Source organism: Macaca nemestrina, chromosome 12 (assembly GCF_043159975.1).
Source record: "Macaca nemestrina isolate mMacNem1 chromosome 12, mMacNem.hap1, whole genome shotgun sequence".
Classification (NCBI taxonomy): Eukaryota; Metazoa; Chordata; class Mammalia; order Primates; family Cercopithecidae; genus Macaca; species Macaca nemestrina.
The window spans coordinates 4,279,590-4,297,633 of NC_092136.1; the positions used below are offsets into that span (position 1 = coordinate 4,279,590).

At 47.4% G+C, this 18,044-nt stretch overlaps 1 protein-coding gene across 16 annotated transcripts in view; it reads right to left on the reverse strand.

The window, feature by feature from the left end:
- Nucleotides 1–7,734: 7,734 nt before the first annotated feature.
- LOC105469735 (PTPRF interacting protein alpha 1) overlaps nucleotides 7,735–18,044 on the reverse strand; it is a 121,356-nt gene continuing 111,046 nt past the window's right edge. For 10 of the 16 annotated variants that reach the window (XM_011721200.3, XM_011721214.3, XM_011721201.3 and 7 more), the window contains 5 exons: nucleotides 17,720–17,895; nucleotides 16,230–16,298; nucleotides 14,319–14,484; nucleotides 10,273–10,343; nucleotides 7,965–9,116 (listed from right to left, as the gene is read on the reverse strand). In XM_011721200.3, the coding sequence (XP_011719502.2) occupies nucleotides 10,285–10,343; nucleotides 14,319–14,484; nucleotides 16,230–16,298; nucleotides 17,720–17,895 (470 nt within the window). In that variant the 3' untranslated portion in view covers nucleotides 7,965–9,116; nucleotides 10,273–10,284. The other 6 variants (XM_011721212.3, XM_011721206.3, XM_011721202.3 and 3 more) reach the window with 4 other exon arrangements.

Consider the following 18,044-nt stretch of genomic DNA (forward strand, 5'->3'; position numbering starts at 1 on the left):
CGGGGGCGGGGCCGCATCCGGGTCCCCGCGCGGCCCCGCCCCCGACCCCTCCCCCTCCTGCGTCCCTGCCCCCAAGAGCCCAGGGGGTCCGCCAGCAGCTGGCGAAACGCGAGCCCGGCCCTGGCGAGTTTGCAGAGCGCGCTCGAAAGTAGCGTTGCGCGCGCAGACGAGGGGCGCTGAGAAGCACACAGCCCACGGCGGGGTGTCAGGATCCGCGGCGCTTCTCAGGACCGAGGGAAGGAAGCCAGCCCAGGCGATGCGCATGCCTTGAGCCCGGGAGCGGGGAGCCTCTTCATCTCTCCATCTTCTCTTCGCGCGCTCCCAGCCGTCCTCGTCCGCTTACCATACACCCCTCCAGAAAGGGCCACATGCGTGCCAGGGACGCGAGCCCCGGCCACAGGGACCTAGCAGCCTAGAAGGTGAGTCAAGCGTTAAACCACATGGGTACTCACCTGGGAAATGAGATAAATGCCAAGAAGTGAGAGTTTCATGCCATCGTGCTGGAGAGACGGTAGGACCTGAACCCCTGGGAGACCAGAGGTTTCTTTGGGCGATTCACATGTTAGCTAAGATGTGAAGGCCCCATAGGAGTAAACAAGGTTAGGAGGGAAGAATTTTCCAGGCAGGCCAACAGCAGGTTCAGAGGCCCCGAGGCAGGAAAGGTCTTGCAGCAGGGGAACTGAAGGAGGCTCAGCTCAGCATGGCAGAGGGCTGGTGGTGCAGCGGAGCTGCGGTGTGAGAGGGGCCAGGTCATGCAGAGGCCGAAAGAGCACAGCGAGGACCTCGGTCTTTATTCTGGGAGACATGGGAAGTCCTTGGAGGAAGTTAAGCAGATAAGAGACATCATGAAGTTTGGGCCAGGAGCAGTGGCCCACGCCTGTAATCCTAGCCTTTTGGGAGGCTGACATGGGAGGATCACCTGAGGCCAGGAGTTCGAGACCAGCCTGGTCAGCATAGTGAGACCCTCCCCGCCGGCCGCCCGCCATCGCTGAATAAATAAATAAGACATCATGAAGTTTGAATTGTAATGAGATCATTCTGGCTGCTGTGCGGAGAATGGATGGGAGAAGGGCCAGATAGAGCCTAATGTAGCCAATTCAGGCAGACCACTGGTGGCAGGTAAGATGGGGAGAAGTGGATAGATGCAAGAGGCATTTAGAAAGCTAAACTGTTAGATGTGAGGATGAATTGGGAGTGCGGGTGGCAGAAGGAAATGTCAGGTGTTGATCATTTTTTAGAGGTAAAATCATTACTTTCATACACGTATAAAATAAACACGTCCCATATTTTATTTAACTCAATAATGAATACATCATAAGTGACCCTCCTGCACTGGGATTACATATGTGAGCCCCTTGCTCCAGGAAAAAAAGTAAAAATTATGTTTTATAATCATGTTACTGTAAGGAAAAATATATTGCTATATATATACATTTTTTTTTTTTTCAAGACAGAGTCTCACTCTCTCATCCAGGCTGGAGTATAGTGGCTGTGGACCACGAAGGCAAAAAAAATCAGAACTCAGCCTTCCTCACAGGCAATCCAGGTTTGAGAGGCAGATGATTGAAAGGGTCCTGGAGAGGGCTCCAAAAGGAGGCATCTTGACTGAGTGTAACAAATGTGGGTATTGGAGGCCAAATAGGGCATAAACGGGGCAGGCGTACCCGGAAACGGGGGCCTCACATTCGAAGAGCTACCGCGATGAGATTTTTCCGGCAGGGTATTCCATTTTTTCCTCAAAACAGCTTTACAAGCTGGAAATCATTTTTGTAAGACCAGCTTTATTGACATATAATTCACGTACAATTCAGTACAAACAGTCAGTGTTTTGGGGGTTTTTTGTAGCATATTCACAGGGTTGTACAACCGTCTCCACAGCCTAATTTTAGAACATTTACCCTCTCCCAGAAAGAAACCCTACTCATCAACTGCCAGTCCCCTTTCGTCCCCTCTCCATCAGCCTGAGCAGCCAGTCCCCCTCCGTCCCCTGTCCGCCAGCCCGAGCAGCCAGTCCCCCTTCGTCCCCTGTCCCCCAGCCCGAGCAGCCATGAGTCTACTTTCTGCCAATAAGGTGGATATCATTGCTTCCATCTGACAGAGAAGGAAAGCCAAAGCTCACGGCAGACTTTGCAGCAGGAGGGCAGTGTTCGTGGCTTAGAAACCCCAGTCTGCTGCTGGGGAAGAGCGGGCTGCTTCAGAGTGGCTCCCAGGGAGAAAGGGGCAGCGCGCTCTTCCACGTGCCCATTGTGCTCCGCAGGACAATGTGTGGCAGAGACTGAGGCTGGCCACAGAGGAATTACACATACAGTGTAAAATTTGCAAAGCAATGAGTATAGCTGTGCTCAGAAATAGTTGGAGGCTGGGCGCGGTAGCTCATGCCTATAATCCTGGAACTTTGGGAGGCCGAGGCAGGCGGATCACTTGAGGTTAGGAATCTGAGACCAGCCTGGCCAGCATGGTGAAGCCCCGTCTCTACTAAAATTCAAACAAACAAACAAACAACAAAAAAAAAACTGGTGGCCAGGCGTGGTGGCTCACGCCTGTAATCCCAGCACTTTGGGAGGCCAAGGCAGGTGGATCACTTGAGGTCAGGAGTCCGAGACCATCCAGGCCAACCTGGTAAAACCCCATCTCTAATAAATATACAAAAATTAGCCAGGCATGGTGGCAGGCGCCTGTAATCCCAGCTACCTGGGAGGCTGAGGCAGGAGAATCGCTCAAACCCAGGAGGTGAAGGTTGCAGTGAGCTGAGATCGCGCCATTGCACTCCAGCCTGGGAGACAGAGCGGGACTCCATAAAAAAAAGAAAAGGTGATATCTCTGTGAGCCAGAAATGAAGAGGAATGCAAAGTACTGAGTGGGCCTGCAGCTACCAACCTGCTGGGCTGGGTCACCCATGCTTGTAAAAGCAGCACGCAGCCAGGGGCGTACTGGTGGTCCCAGCTACTTGGGGAGGCTGAGGTGGGAGGAATCACTGGAGCCCAGGAGTGCAAGACCAACTAGAGAAAAGGTCTGAATAGGGATCCTGAAGAGATGAGCTGACACCACTGTCAGGTCTTGAGGCCACAGAATGAATGAGGGCTTGGATCCTGGCAAATGAGGTTCTGGGAAGACGGAAGAGGTCTGGCTTGCAAACGGGGTCTTATTAGGTAGATGAAACCTCACAAGTAGAAGTTGTCAGAGATGATAAATGGCTCTCTTCAGACCTTTCAAGGTGTTAGTTCAGTTAATCTCTCGGGCCTGGGTGCAGTAATGGAGATTCTCCACAGATGCAAATTGCCCTGACAATGGACAGCTTTGCAGGGACCCTTCATCTGTTGGCCCTATAACAGCCATTTCAAAAAAATGTCAAAAGTACAGTTTGGGGTAAATGTTTCTGTTGTGGTCGAGACAGAGTCTGGCTCTGCTCTGTCGCCCAGGCTGGAGCGCAGCAGTGCGATCACACAGCTCACTGCAACCTCCACCTCCCAGGCTCAAGCCATCTTTCCACCTCAGCCTCCTGAGTAGCTGCGGCTGCAGGCACACCCCACCACACCCAGCTAACTTTTGTACTGTTTGTAGAGACGGGGTTTTGCCATGTTGCCCAGGTTGGTCTCGAACTGATGAGCTCAAGCAATCCACCCACCTCGGCCTCCCAAAGTGCTGGGATTACAGGCGTGAGCCACTGTGCCCGGCCTGGAGTAAAATCTCTTGATTTCCTTCAGTATCATTGCTTATAAGACACATCCTAATTTAAGATACCAAAATATGAAAAAATGTTCACAGCAGAATTGATGAAATATAGTGTGTGCGTGCTGGGTTGTGATATAAAATATTTCAGCTGTGGTCTTCGGTCAGAGTTTGAAACTGGGCAGAATTACCGTAACGAAGTGAAGGGGTAAGCAGCAGTATTCTCAACATCCAAAGACGAAGAGTTTATCACATAGAGGGTCTGCCTGAGACCACTATTCAAACTTGGTTTTTGGATTTTTTTTGAGAAGGGTCTTGCTGTGTTGCCCAGTCTGTAGTACAGTGGCACAATCATAACTCGCTACAGCCTTGACCTCCCAAGTGCAAGTGGTCCTTCCACCTCAGCCTCCAGAATAGCGAGAAGCACTGGCATGTGCCACCACACCCTGCTGATTTTTAAATTTACTGCGGAGGCAGAGCCTGTGTTGCCCAGGCTGGTCTTGAACTCCTGGCCTCAAGAAATCCTACAGGCTCGGCCTCAAAGTGTTGGGATTACAGGTGTGAGCCACTGCACCCAACAAAAATTTTATTATGGAAAAGCTCACACAAATGTGAAGGTGGATTAATAAAACGGTCATGAATGCACCACCCACTTTCAACAATCATCAATCCACTTGGTCAGTGTTGTTCAATTCATAAGCAGATCCCTCCCTCCCCTAAGATTATTGTAAAGCAAAGCCCAGACGTCGTGTTATTTCATCCGTGGATACTGGGGAATGTAGTCTTACCATGTGCCCCGTGTTATAATCGAAGTATCCCACTTGACTCACCAATAAATAATATAGTCACAATAATGAAAACGGAACATGGATTTGACCCCAACAACTTGACTTAACCTCAGCTGGGAGACTGGGAGAGGGGACGGGCGGTGCCAGGTGCTCAAATTCTCATCAGCCACAATGAGAAGCCACTAGACAGGGCCCAAAATGGAGGAAGCAGGAGGCCACGCTGAGCGCGTATTATTTGGGAGTAAGAAAGCAAATAGAAGGAATAGCCAAATCCATTCCCCATGGTCTAGGGAGTGGGAAGCAAGAGAGGAAGGACAAGGGCAAGGTCTGCTGGTTTTGTTCTTTTTTGATTTTATTTTATTTTTTGAGACGGATTTTCGCTCGTGTTGCCCAGGCTGGAGTGCAATGGTGCGATCTCAGCTCACTGCAACCCCTGTCTCTTGGGTTCAAGCGATTCTCCTGCCTCAGCCTCCCTAGTAGCTGGGATTACAGGCACATGCCACCACGCCCAGCTAATTTTTTGTATGTTTAGTAGAGATGAGGTTTCACTACGTTGGCCAGGCCGGTCTTGACCTCCTGACCTCAGGTGATCCACCCACCTCAGCCTCCCAAAGTGCTGGGATCACAGGCGTGAGCCACTGCGCCCGGCTTTTTACTTTAAATGATGTGCATGTATTACTTTGATTATAACAAAAACCTTAAAAATGAAAATAGGGTGTTGGAGAATTGGTGACTCAACTCCCTCAAGACTTATAGTTTCTGTAATACCCCAATTCCTAAGTTATATTGCTTTTGTTCAATGAGCATGTTTTGGCCTATTTGAAGATGAGAACTGTGTAGTGTAAGGCAGAGTCATGCTTATCGACTGCCCTTCATCAGGAGTGAAAAATTGTACTCCATTGGCTTCTTCTGAGGTCGACTGGCAAGACCTATTTAAAATATTCACAACCAGGCACGGTGGCTGATGCCTGTAATCCCAACACTTTGGGAGGCCGAGGTGATTGGATCACCTCAGGTCAGGAGTTCGAGACCCGCCTGGCTAACATGGCGAAACCCTGTCTCTACTAAAATAACAAAAAATAGCCGGGTGTGGTGGTGTGCACCTGTCATCTCAGTGACTCGAGAGGCTGAGGCAGGAGAATCACTTGAACCCGGGAGGCAGAGGTTGCGGTGAGCCAAGATTGTGTCACTGCACTCCGGCCTGGGCAACAAGAGTGAAACTCTGTCACAAAAAAATAAATAAATAAATAAATCACAAGGAACTGGTGCATGACAGGTCACATGAAGAAAGGTGGCATATTACCTAATACGGGTCCATTTGCACTGGTGTTCTCTGAAACCCTGTCTGGGGTTTTATTCATAGGAGACAGTAAATACGTAGCGTGAACATGAAACGGTTCTCGGCGTTTGATGTGTGTGATGCAGCCCTCCCCAGAGGACTTCTCCCTCCCTCCACACCAATGTCATGGTGCAACTCATACTCCTGGGCTCTCCCCTGGATGTACAGGACTAGCAATGTTTCTTTTTTCTAGAAGGGTGAAATAGTTTTGTCTTACCACGGTCTCTCCAGCACTGAAGAGAGTCCGGTACAGAGTAGATAATGAATGAATGAATGAATGAATGAATGAGGGCTCAATCACTTTGAATGCCGAGGGGACCCCCCACAACTGCATCTTTTGCCAGGTGATGCTTCGCACACTGGAGTTTGAAGATTAACGGTCCTAGACGTCAAATCGATTTGCGTGCCAAGTGTCATTTTGATTATTTTAAGATGTCTTCACCATTTTTTTTTCCTTCTTTGTGGAGAAGGGGGTCTCACTATGTTGCCCAGGCTGGTCTTGAACTCCTGGCCTCAACTGATCTTCCCAGCTCGGCCTCCCAAAGTGCTGGGATTACAGACATGAGCCACTGCCCCCAGTCCTTTTTTTTTTTTTGAGATGGAGTCTCGCTGTGTTGCCAGGCCAGAGTGCAGTGGCATGAGCTCAGCTCACTGCAGCCTCTACCTCCTGGGTCCAAATGTTTCTCCTGCCTTAGCCTCCCGAGTAGCTGGGACTACAGGCGTGCGCCACCACGCCCAGCTAATTTTTGTATTTTTAATAGAGACGGGGTTTCACCATGTTGGCCAGGATGGTCTTGACCTCGTGATCCGCCCGCCTCGGCCTCCCAAAGTGCTGGATTACAGACGTGAGCCACCGTGCCCAGCTCAGTCTCTTTTTTTCTGGAAGTTTTAAGATACTTGAGGCATGCCTTTGGCTTTGTTCAGCCAAAAAGGACTATTAGATGAAAAACAGCAGGGAGGCACTACGTTATGTTTTAAATCTCACACTTCGGTTAACCTCAAGAACAAGGAATTACAGGAAACAAGGCTTTCCCTATGTTAAGTGGGAAGATCAGCAAACACAGGCTCTAAACAGGAAAGCACAGAGCACCCCTGATGGCTGCCCAGGAGAAACGTCCCAGGACACTGACCCACGTGACAGCACGTGCCCCTCAGAGGTGTCAGCCACGGAGACAGAATGAGGAAACAGAGACCCCGGTGACGTCGGAGGTGGCCGCTGATGCCTGCTCCAGGCGGGGTGGTATTGGCCACGGGCTCTGCGAATCCTGGGCTCGGTGGCCACACTGAGGTGGGACGAGGAGAAGGGCCGCTTGCTGGTGTCTGGCTTTCCTCTTGGGCATCAGCTTGCAGCCTTGCAGCCTGAGGGGACTGAGCTCACCCACTTCCATGGGTGGCACCTGCTTGCCTTCCCCAGCCCGTCAGCGTGTCGTCTCCCCTCTGCCATGCTGGGCTGCTTCACGACTCAGTACTGGATGTGAGCTACTAGGGACCCCAGGCTTCCTGATTTCCAGAGGCCGTCAGTGTGGAAGGGTGCGGGCCTGGGAGCCACCTCGTGAGCAGGCAGGGAGAGCAGATGGGAGTGTGAAGCCAGCACTGAGGAAGGAAGCGGAGCTGGGAAACGGCGTTAAGGGACACGCGTGCATGCGCGCAGTCCATGGCCTAGGCTCTGCCTTTGAGCCCTACCTACGGACTGTGTATGTGAGGCCCCACATTTGCATTTAACACCAGGCACCTGTCTCCTGTGGTAATGCAGGCTGGGGACCTCCAGAGAAGCGGGCAGGATGATGCCCTGAACCTGCACTTCATCTCCTGGCTGCTTTATTCTGTCAGTTGACTTCTATAATCCAATTGCCATATGGTGACACTGCCTTCCAAAACAGCTATGGTCAATTTCAATGCAATTAGAGCTTATTCTCAGTATTCTTCATTGGCAGTGGAAAATGCTTCAGTACTTTATTGAAAGAAAGCAATAAATAATACTGTGATAAAAATAGTTCAAAAGTAGACTGTACATACTTTGTTACATAATCAGGAAGTTCACAAAAGATTAATAGAAAAACAGAACAGTAACAATGAATTGTACAAGTAAATTAAAAGCAGAAACCAACTGTGAAAAGACAGGCTGCCTCCACCTCTGTATCTGCTGCACAGGAAATACCACGCCATGGTCTGACACGCTTTGCTGGCTTTTTAATATGCCATTGAAAAAGTAAAAGCCACATCTGCAACTTACACAATCCAAAATGGCTATAACATCAAGGTCTAAAAATGTCCCACTAGGTTCATTCTTTAAACATGTTTACAAACAAATGTAAAAAGATGATTTACATAAGAAAAATAAGGCCTTTATTAGAGCTGCACTGCACTGCTTTCTGGGTCTCCTGCCTTCGTCCGCTGTGTGCGCCGACTTGCGCGTGGTGTTGGTGGCTGGCCCTAAGGGGAGCTACATGGGTGTCTCTCCACCCGCTCCCAAGGAGCAGAGGCAGGGAAGAGGGCGCAGGGGCTGGGCTGGTCCCCAGGTTACCCCATCCCGAGTCTCTCCAGCTGAGAGAACTGCTCCCAGCTCACGGTCTCTGTCAGCCACTGAAGACAAGCTCCCCAAATCCAGAGACTAGGCTAGGAAAGCGTTAACCAGTGCTAGGGGCTTCTCATAGTGTTGTGATAGTCTTTTCAGTCCACATTTTATTAGGAGCTGATATTTAACACCAGCTATTTTAAATCTGTTCATGCTGCAGAATAAAGCATTTCTTACTAGAAAAAGTATAGTTAAGGTCAGTCATTAAAATACAATTGCTTGAAATTAGGTATGCTTATTTCAGAATGATTGCTGTAGAGCTAGGCTGCGTCTGTAAAGGATAATGCACATTGCTTCTGTCATAATTTTATAAATGTAGTAAAATCCTTTTCATGGTTTATCATTAAAAAATTAATGATAATTACAATAAATGCATAATTTACAAAAGCCCTCTATTTGTTCATAGGATTTATACATACAAGCATTACAGTACATTCATTTGAAAGACTAAAATTAGGTATAAGAACATGATTTGAAAGGATATTTATAGCCTGGATATACATGAAAAAGTAAGTAACTATATAAATGAAGAGTCATAAGTTTACATAAATATAAGAAACATTAAATTCTAAAATATTTTCTCTATGGTATTCATGAATTTTTCACTAATTAAAAACTCTGTAATAAAATATCTTAGGGTCCATATAACAAGTATTAACAGATTAAAGATTCCATTGGATTCTAAAATGTAGTCTTTGTTGGATTCAAATGCTGAGTAATCATCGGTAGAAGTAGTGTGGGTAAACTGGAAAATAAACACAAACAAAAAGCCACTCAGTGCAGGCTGGGCCGTGCTGACGAAGGGAGCTTCTGACGCTGGGGCCCAAACGTCCCAACCCTGGCCCCTCCCCTCCAGGACTGTCACTTTCTGTGCCGTAGCTGCTCTGAGAATCACTGGCTAGAACATCAAGGGCTATGCACATCAATGAGACAGTTCCTTGGCTGACTTCATTTTGGCTTACGTCTACAAGTTACCAATTACAAATAAAAGATGAACAAACCAGTCAAATATGCCAACGGAGACCTTAAAATTGCTTAGAACAGCAAGGAGAGGGCGGGCCACTCACCAGCCAGAGTCTGTAGTTTTAAGAACCAGTCTCTCCAAACTGACAGGCTATTAGTGTCACACTTAATGCAGTATGTAATTAACCACAAAACTCGGGCTTGTTTCATTCAAGAATGTGTATTTAAAACGAAGCAAGCTTAGGAATCAAGGCCATGTGCGTAATGACGTCAGGGTGAGAGACTCCCCTGACGCTCTCTGCCATGCTCTGCTCTCCTCCCCACTGCACCCGCATGACATCCACAGACAATTACAATGAGTCAGCATTTTCAGGTTTAAGGAAACGGTGAAAATACGTTTTTTTTTTTTCCCTTAAAAAAAAAGAGGATGGCCGGGCGCGGTGGCTCAAGCCTGTAATCCCAGCACTTTGGGAGGCCGAGACGGGCGGATCATGAGGTCAGGAGATCGAGACCATCCTGGCTAACACGGTGAAACCCCGTCTCTACTAAAAATACAAGAAAATTAGCCGGGCGAGGTGGCGGGCGCCTGTAGTCCCAGCTACTCGGGAGGCTGAGGCAGGAGAATGGCGTGAACCCGGGGGAGCGGAGCTTGCAGTGAGCCGAGATCGCGCCACTGCACTCCAGCCTGGGGCACAGAGCAAGACTCCGTGTCAAAAAAAAAAAAAAAAAAAAAAAGAGGACACACTAACCTCTTTATGATCAATTGTAACAACAACATTATCTTAATGGGTACGGAGAGCTTGTGTCTCTATATATTTTAAATTCCCCCAAAACTGCATTGGCTTTCATGGTCCACACCCCTAGTCTGGCACTGCAGCTCCGATGACTCCTGCTGTGCCTCTGAGCCACCTCCAGGGGTTGTGGTGCTCTCTACTCACCAACAGGAGACTTTAGCAGGAGTAAGTCCTGACTGTAGCAGAATCCAACCTCTGTGTTCCTGATACATTGCCTGTTTCAACAGCCACGAGAGGAAGCGTGCAAACACAGCGTGCAGTTAGTCTTAGAACATCACATGAGGGCACAAGTAGACACACATCTTCACAACTACAGCAGCGCCTATGGAGGGACCTGAGGGGAGCTGCCTGAGTGGGCGGGATGGAGCCAGAGAGAGAGATCCAAGTGTCACCCAGTGGTGGCTCTCCCCAGCTCCCAAGGAGCCCCAGGAGACTCTGGAACACTACTCCGAAATACCAAGCACCAAATGGGACAGTAACAATTTCAAAATGTACATCTGCATAAATGACCCTACTTAGAGCGATCCCTTTGCCTGTTACCAAACTCTACATTCATAGACCAATGGGGCTTTCTCCATCTCTGACACTGGTATGAAGGAAACACCACGCGGCACCGCTGATGCCGCCCGGCCCTGCTGAGCACAGAGGCCGATGACACTGGGTACAAGGCCAGCCTCAGAGGAGGGGAAAGAACCTCGAAGACCAGCCCCGCTGAGCACAGAGGCCGACGACACTGGGTACAAGGCCAGCCTCAGAGGAGGGGAGAGAACCTCGCAGACCAGCACTAGCTGCGGTGTCTGAGAAGCCATGCCCTTTTCTCCTGGGGAGGAGCAGAGCAGGTGCAGAGATCTGGCTGCAGGGGTGGGGCGTTGGCCAGGGAGTGGGGTGAGGGCTGATCTAAAAACTGAAGCCCAGTCTCAGTTCCTACTAGAAATATTAATCATAGAGACCACAGATTTTCATTCTTGTTCAAGAAACACACTGTGTGGCCAGAAGTAAGCCTGATTTCCATTAACAACCTGGAGTTTAAGTTTTTACAAATCAGAAACAGGTACTGGCTGCTCCCGGTTTTATGTTTTTTGTTTTCCCACAGGTATACCAGGAACTCTTATCAACATCCTGCATGGTTCCAGCAAAGACGTTAGGACAGTTGGGACTATTGGGTAGGATAGATGATCTTCACAAACCCTCTGACTCTAAGAGCCTGGGAGACCTGCTGGAGTTTACCCCACATTCCCTTAATTAAAAAGCCATTAAAATAATCAATTTTGCTCGGCACGGTGGCTCGCGCCTGTAATTCCAGCAATTTGGGAGGTCAAGGCAGGAGGATTGCTTGAGCCCAAGAGTTTAAGACCAGCCTGGGCAACATGGTGAGACCCCACCTCTACAAAAAGTTAAAAAAACTCGCCAGGCATGGTGGTGCGCACCTGTGGTCCCAGCTACTTGGGAGGCTGAGGTTGCAGTAAGCCGAGACTGAGCCACTGCACTCCAACCTGGGCAACAGAGTGAGACCGTGTCTCAATAATAATAAAAATAATAATAATAATAATCCCTTTAGCAGGCTTGTGCCTGAGTTATTTATGTAAGGGTAAAAAGTCTTCTTTATAATAAATTCTCTATACCTTTTAGGTTTACTTTTTTTTTTTTGAGACAGTTTTGCTTGTCGCCCAGGCTGGAGTTCAGTGGCATGATTTCAGCCCACTGCAACCTCCACCTCCCAGGTTCAAGCCATTCTCCTGCCTCAGCCTCCCAGGTAGCTGGGATTATTGGCATGTGTCACCATGCCTGGCAAAATTTTTTGTACTTTTACTAGACACAGGGTTTCACCATGTTAGCCAGGCTGGTTTCCAACTCCTGACCTCAGGTGATCCACCCACCTCGGCCTCCCAAAGTGCTGGGATTACAGGCGTGAGCCACCGCGCCGGGCCTAGGTTTACTTTTCATCCATCCAAACTCTCATTCTTAATATTCCTGTTAACATTTAACAAGGGAAATGTGATGTACCAGAAGGAAAACTGAAATGGAAGCCACAAGGAAACAAGAAAGCACTCATGTGGACTCTGCAGGTGACAGCGCTTGAGCTGAAGGCCAAGTTACAGTTACATTTTCTAAGAATTATCCGCATGACTCTTGGAGGAAAAATGCTAATTTTAAAAAAGTTCTTAGTTATACTGAGTTTTCCCCCTTAAGTATATTCTCAAACTCTGGCAAACAATAAATAAATAATACAGCCTTTTACTAAAAATGCCACAAAGTTAAGCTATTCTCACCCAAAGTGTCCAGCTTAACTAAGGTTTTATTTTTTTTATTTTTTTATTTTTTTGAGACGGAGTCTCGCTCTGTAGCCCAGGCTGGAGTGCAGTGGCCGGATCTCAGCTCACTGCAAGCTCCGCCTCCCGGGTTCACGCCATTCTCCGGCCTCAGCCTCCCGAGTAGCTGGGACTACAGGCGCTGCCACCTCGCCCGGCTATTTTTTGTATTTCTTAGTAGAGACGGGGTTTCACCGTGTTAGCCAGGATGGTCTCGATCTCCTGACCTCGTGATCCGCCCATCTCGGCCTCCCAAAGTGCTGGGATTACAGGCTTGAGCCACCGCGCCCGGCCTAAGGTTTTATATAAATGTACTTTTTTTTTGATTTTTATACAGGTGATAGAGAACAAAATTTATGAACTTACTTATGGGAGGGGCTGATGACAAAAAAAAAATTTGCAAAAACCCCATTAGCACAGTTTTCAATTATTATTAATTATTATTATTATTATTCTTTGTAGAGATGGGGTCTCACTGTGTTGCCCAGGCTAGTCTCAAACTCGAGCTCAAGTGATCCTCCTGCCTCTCAGCCTCCCAAAGTGCTAGGATTACTGGCATAAGCCATCATACCTGGCCCCTAATTAGCACTTAAAATTTTTTTTTTTTTTTTTTTTTTGAGACAGGGTCTCAGTCTGTCATCAAGGCTGGAGTCCAATGGCACAATCTCAGCTCACTGCACCCTCTGCCTCCCAAATCCAAATGATTCTCATGCCTCAGCCTCCCAAGTAGCTGGGATTACAAGCGTGTGCCACCACACCTGGTTAATTTTTGTACTTTTTTTTTTTGCAGAGACGGGGTTTTGCCATGTTGGCCAGGCAGGTCTTGAACTCCTGGCCTCAAGGATTAGCACAGTTTTTAATGCCACTTCCTTTTCTTCAGTCTGCTCACTGGCCTCAGAACTGTGCATGAGTGACACCTGTGTGTAGCACAGGGGCTGCCATACGGCCCCCACTGACACGGGCTCAGAACTTCACCAGCTTTATGAATGATGCATTTAATCATCGCAACTACTCTATGAGGAAGACACTACCATGACGACCATTTTACAGATGGGGAAACTGAGGCACAGTTTAGTTAACTGACTTGCTCAGGGTCATGCACCTCCTAGCGGCAGAGCTGGAGTCAAACCTAGGCAGCCTGGCTCTTCAACCTGTGCACTGCCTTTCATTAGATGAGTACAAGATCAGAGCTGAGAGACCTGTCAGGAAGCCATGGTCAACTGTTAACTTCAAATCAAAGCGGCTGTCAAAGGGAAAATCCCAAACTGTGCTTGAAATCATGGCAGTGATGCTCTCTCTCTGGCTGGTATATTCATGGCTGCCTCGCTCCACTGGGGACTTCCTGGAGGTTCACCGTCCTCCCTTCCCTGCCCTCTAATGGGTAGACACGTGACTGCACAGAACAGCAGCAGCAGGGAGGGCCGAAAGGACAGGCAGAGCTCACACAAGCTGTAAACTGTGTGTTCTTTAAAATATACTGTTATATTCTCTGGTGTGGAGAGCGGTGAATCATGTGGTTTGGAAGCTACTACTACACTACTATTTCCTGAAAGAGCTTTCTAGCACGGCCTGTCACAGACACAGATTTACAAGTATGCCTCAGTCTCCCTCTGAGAACACAGACGAATACTGAGCTTTATTAGTTGGAAAAATATGCTAAGATTCAACCAGACAAGAATGTTTAAAAAATTCTATTATTATGGTTAAACTTTTATAAACAAATGTTAGAGTTAATTTAAAAACATTTATATTTGGACATGCAACCATACTCAAGTGCCTTGTAACATATTAACTGGGCCGTTTTAGATCATTATTAATGTTCCAGACAAAAAGCTGCTCATGCTCCCAGCAAGTGGCAGGTTAGCGCGACCCATCACATACCGTCCATCTGCATCTTCTTTGGCTGCATTGAGGGGGAAGACATAGAAGAAGTGACCCGGAAGTTTGCAGGGAGAGTCTCTGCTGACCCAGCAGCTAAGCCGCGAATGTCCTTTGGTCTAAACTTTTTTCTCCATGAAGGTGCTCTCCTAAAGCTTTTATCATCATCCTGGTAAATTAAACAACAAAAAACAAGATTCATTTTAAAAAATAAACGTCAGAGATGTAAAGTTAAATGTCCTTTAAAATGACTGCTGAACTCAAGAATGTACGTATTCTTGTTCACGTGTATTTCATCCCTTCTTGATGACCACACAATATATTGCCCAAACTGGAACTTCAGCGTGAAATGGGGCATGGTGATGGTCCGGCTGGGCCTCAGCTGGCGAAGTGAGGTCGGTGCTGGGCCATGGGGATGTGCTCCTTCTCCCCAGCATCGTGTTCTACTTCTTACCTTGCAGGAATCACTTTCTTGCTACATAATACATTTTTATTTATCTTAAAAATAGTTTATTTTTCATTTTTATTTATTTTTTTACAGACAGAGTCTAGATCTGTTGCCCAGGCTGGAATGCAGTGGTGTGATTATAGCTCACTGTAACCTCAAACTCCTGGGCTCAAGCCATCCTCCCACTGCAGCCTCCTAAGTAGCTGGCACTACAGGTATGCCCCTGCCACGTGCAGCTCTACAAACAATTTTTAAGCTATAAACAATTCTATCTTATGCCAGGATACAGCCAACGAGTGCTTCATCTTTAGAGGTGGCCTTCTATTCTCTGTCAAACTCAAGTTTTCTTAAGGTCCAATTAAGAGACTCCTAATAGTGTGAAACAAATGAGTCATGGTTTGAAGGGGAAATTAACATTTTGTGTTTTTAATATACTTCTGAAACACGCCACCCCACCAATGCACAGGATTATGGGGGGTATACTCTGGACTGGGGTAGGATACCTAGTGGTCCCTAAAACCCAACTTACAGACTCTATTCCTAAGCTGCAACCAATGTTTTATGATGTGAAAACCATTTTTGAGGGATGTCAAAAATTAAATAGCAAAAATAACAAAACTACCTTCTTGAAGGTATTACTTTTGTGGTTTTTTTTTTTGGGGGGGTGGGGGGGTGTTTTTTTCTCTTTTTTTTTTTTTTTTTTTTTTTTTTTGAGACGGAGTCTCACGCTGTTGCCCAGGCTGGAGTGCAGTGGCGCGATCTCGGCTCACTGCAAGCTCCGCCTCCCGGGTTCCCGCCATTCTCCTGCCTCAGCCTCCTGAGTAGCTGGGACTACAGGCGCCCGCCACTGCGCCCGGCTAATTTTTTGTATTTTTAGTAGAGACGGGGTTTCACTGTGGTCTCGATCTCCTGACCTTGTGATCCGCCCGCCTCGGCCTCCCAAAGTGCTGGGATTACAGGCTTGAGCCACCGCACCCGGCCGTTTTTTTCTTTTTGAGATGGAGTTTCTCTCTGTCGCCCAGGCTGGAGTGCAGTGGCGCAATCTCAGCTCACTGCAACCTCCACCTCCCAGGTTTAAGCGATTCTCCAGCCTCAGCTTCCCAAGTAGCTGCGATCATAGGCACCTACCACCACGCCTGGCTAATTTTTGTGTTTTTTAGTAGAGATGGGGTTTCACCATATTGGCCAGGCTGGTCTTAAACTCCTGACCTCAGGTGATACCCCTGCCTCCGCCTCCCAAAGTGCTGGGATTACACGCATGAGCCACTGCGTCTGGCCCAGGTATTAGTTTTTAAAGGCTCATTTGTTAATAAATTCTTAAGAGCAAATCCTAACTTCTAACATCCAGAGAGACTGCCTAGCTACGTGATGTCCTGAGTATAATAATAACAGCTTACATTTCACACACATTTAAACATTTACACACGTTTCATAGACATTTAAAGAACATTAAGCCAAAAACTTACTTCATCAAACCTTCTATCAGTCCCCATGACCAAAAGGTTGTTAAATTCTCTTTCCAAGACAGCACGAGCCTGAAATAACCAAAGAATAACAAATAAAACTTTCATCAAATCTAATTTGAAGGGTGTTAGCATCATAATTGTTTTTTAAACCAATACTTAAACTCCCTCACTGCTGGCTGGGTGCGGTGGCTCATGCCTGTAATTCCAACACTTTGGGAGACCGAGGCGCACAAACCATCTGAGGTCAGGAGTTCAAGACAAGACTGGTCAACATGGTAAAACCCCGTCTCTACTAAAACTATAAAAATTAGGACCTGGGTGTGGTGACTCATGCCTGTAATCCCAGTACTTTGGGAGGCCGAGACAGGCAGATCACTTGAGGTCAGGAGTTCGAGACCAGATTGGCCAACGTGGTGAAACCCCGTCTCTACTAAAAATACAAAAATTAGCTGGGCGTGGTGGCGTGTGCCAGTAATCTCAGCTACTTGGGAAGCTGAGGCAGGAAAATCACTTGAACCTGCGAGGCAGAGGGTGCAGTGAGCCAAGATCGCAACCGCACTCCAGTCTGGGCAACAAGAGTGAAACTCCATCTCAAAACAAACAAACAAAAATTCCTTCACTACTATGACCATATTGAACCATAATAATATTTTAAATCAGGGCATCTAATGTGGAGTCTATGGATGGACTTTTGCAGAAAGGGATCCATGATCCTTGGAGTCATATTAACAAGGGTGTGTGGGTTGGTCAGGGGTACTGGCAAAAGATATTCAACGCCTTTTTTTTTTTTTTTTCTTTTTCTTTGGGATGGGGTCTCACTCTGTCACCCAGGCTGGAGTGCAGTGGCGCAACGGCAGCTCATCACAACCTCCACTTCCTGGGCCAAGTGATCCCCCTGCCTTGGCCTCCCAAGTAGCTGGGACTACAGGCATGTGCCACCACACCTGGCTAATTTTTTGTATTTTTTTGTAGAGACAGAGCTTCACCATGATGGCCAGGCTGGTCTTGAACTCCTGGACTCAAGCAGTCTGCCTACCTGGGCCTCCCAAAGTGTTGGGGTTGTGGGCATGAGCCACCTCGCCTGGCATATTCAATGTTCTGTAGAGGAATAATAAAAGTTCTCTGTTTTTCAAATGAGCCCATAAGTCAAAAAGAATTACATAAGGCAATTACCCATAAAAACAAAATTAATAAAATCTTCATGTGGCACACCTAAAAATACTTCCCTTTCCATGTAAGAACTAAATATATGTCACTCTTCTGATCAGGCACATGGGCTGGAATGAAAGATCCTCCTTATCTGGTTTATTGCAGGACTCTCATGCTTTCAACAGAAAAGGGAAAGATGATAGACCAAAAACAAAAAGACAAAAAAACTAGTTGTCTGAAGGTTGTTTTTTTTTTCTAAGTTTTCTTTCTATTCAAATAACTGTCTATAATCAGGGCACCAACTGAACACTGAATGCAGACACGGACAGGCGTGGCATCACCTGTGTGTTCTGCGTCGGGATCTGTAATAGCAGTGCCAGTGCACTGAAGTCGAAGGTTTCGTCTAAGGCCAGAAGTGCTCCGTGAACACCACTCTCTATAAGATTGTTTGCATATTCTTTAAGGCCAATTGATAGGATCCAGCGAATCACTCGATCATTGCTCCAAACAAGCACGTCTGCAAAAGAATAAAGACAATTATAAAAGTGGCTTCAGAAAGCCATCTTTATCACATGTACCGGGAATGCAGGAGAAAGATTCCTACCATGGTTCCTAATCCTTCGGCTCCTGACAAAAGTGCTGGGAGACACTGCTAAATAGACAATC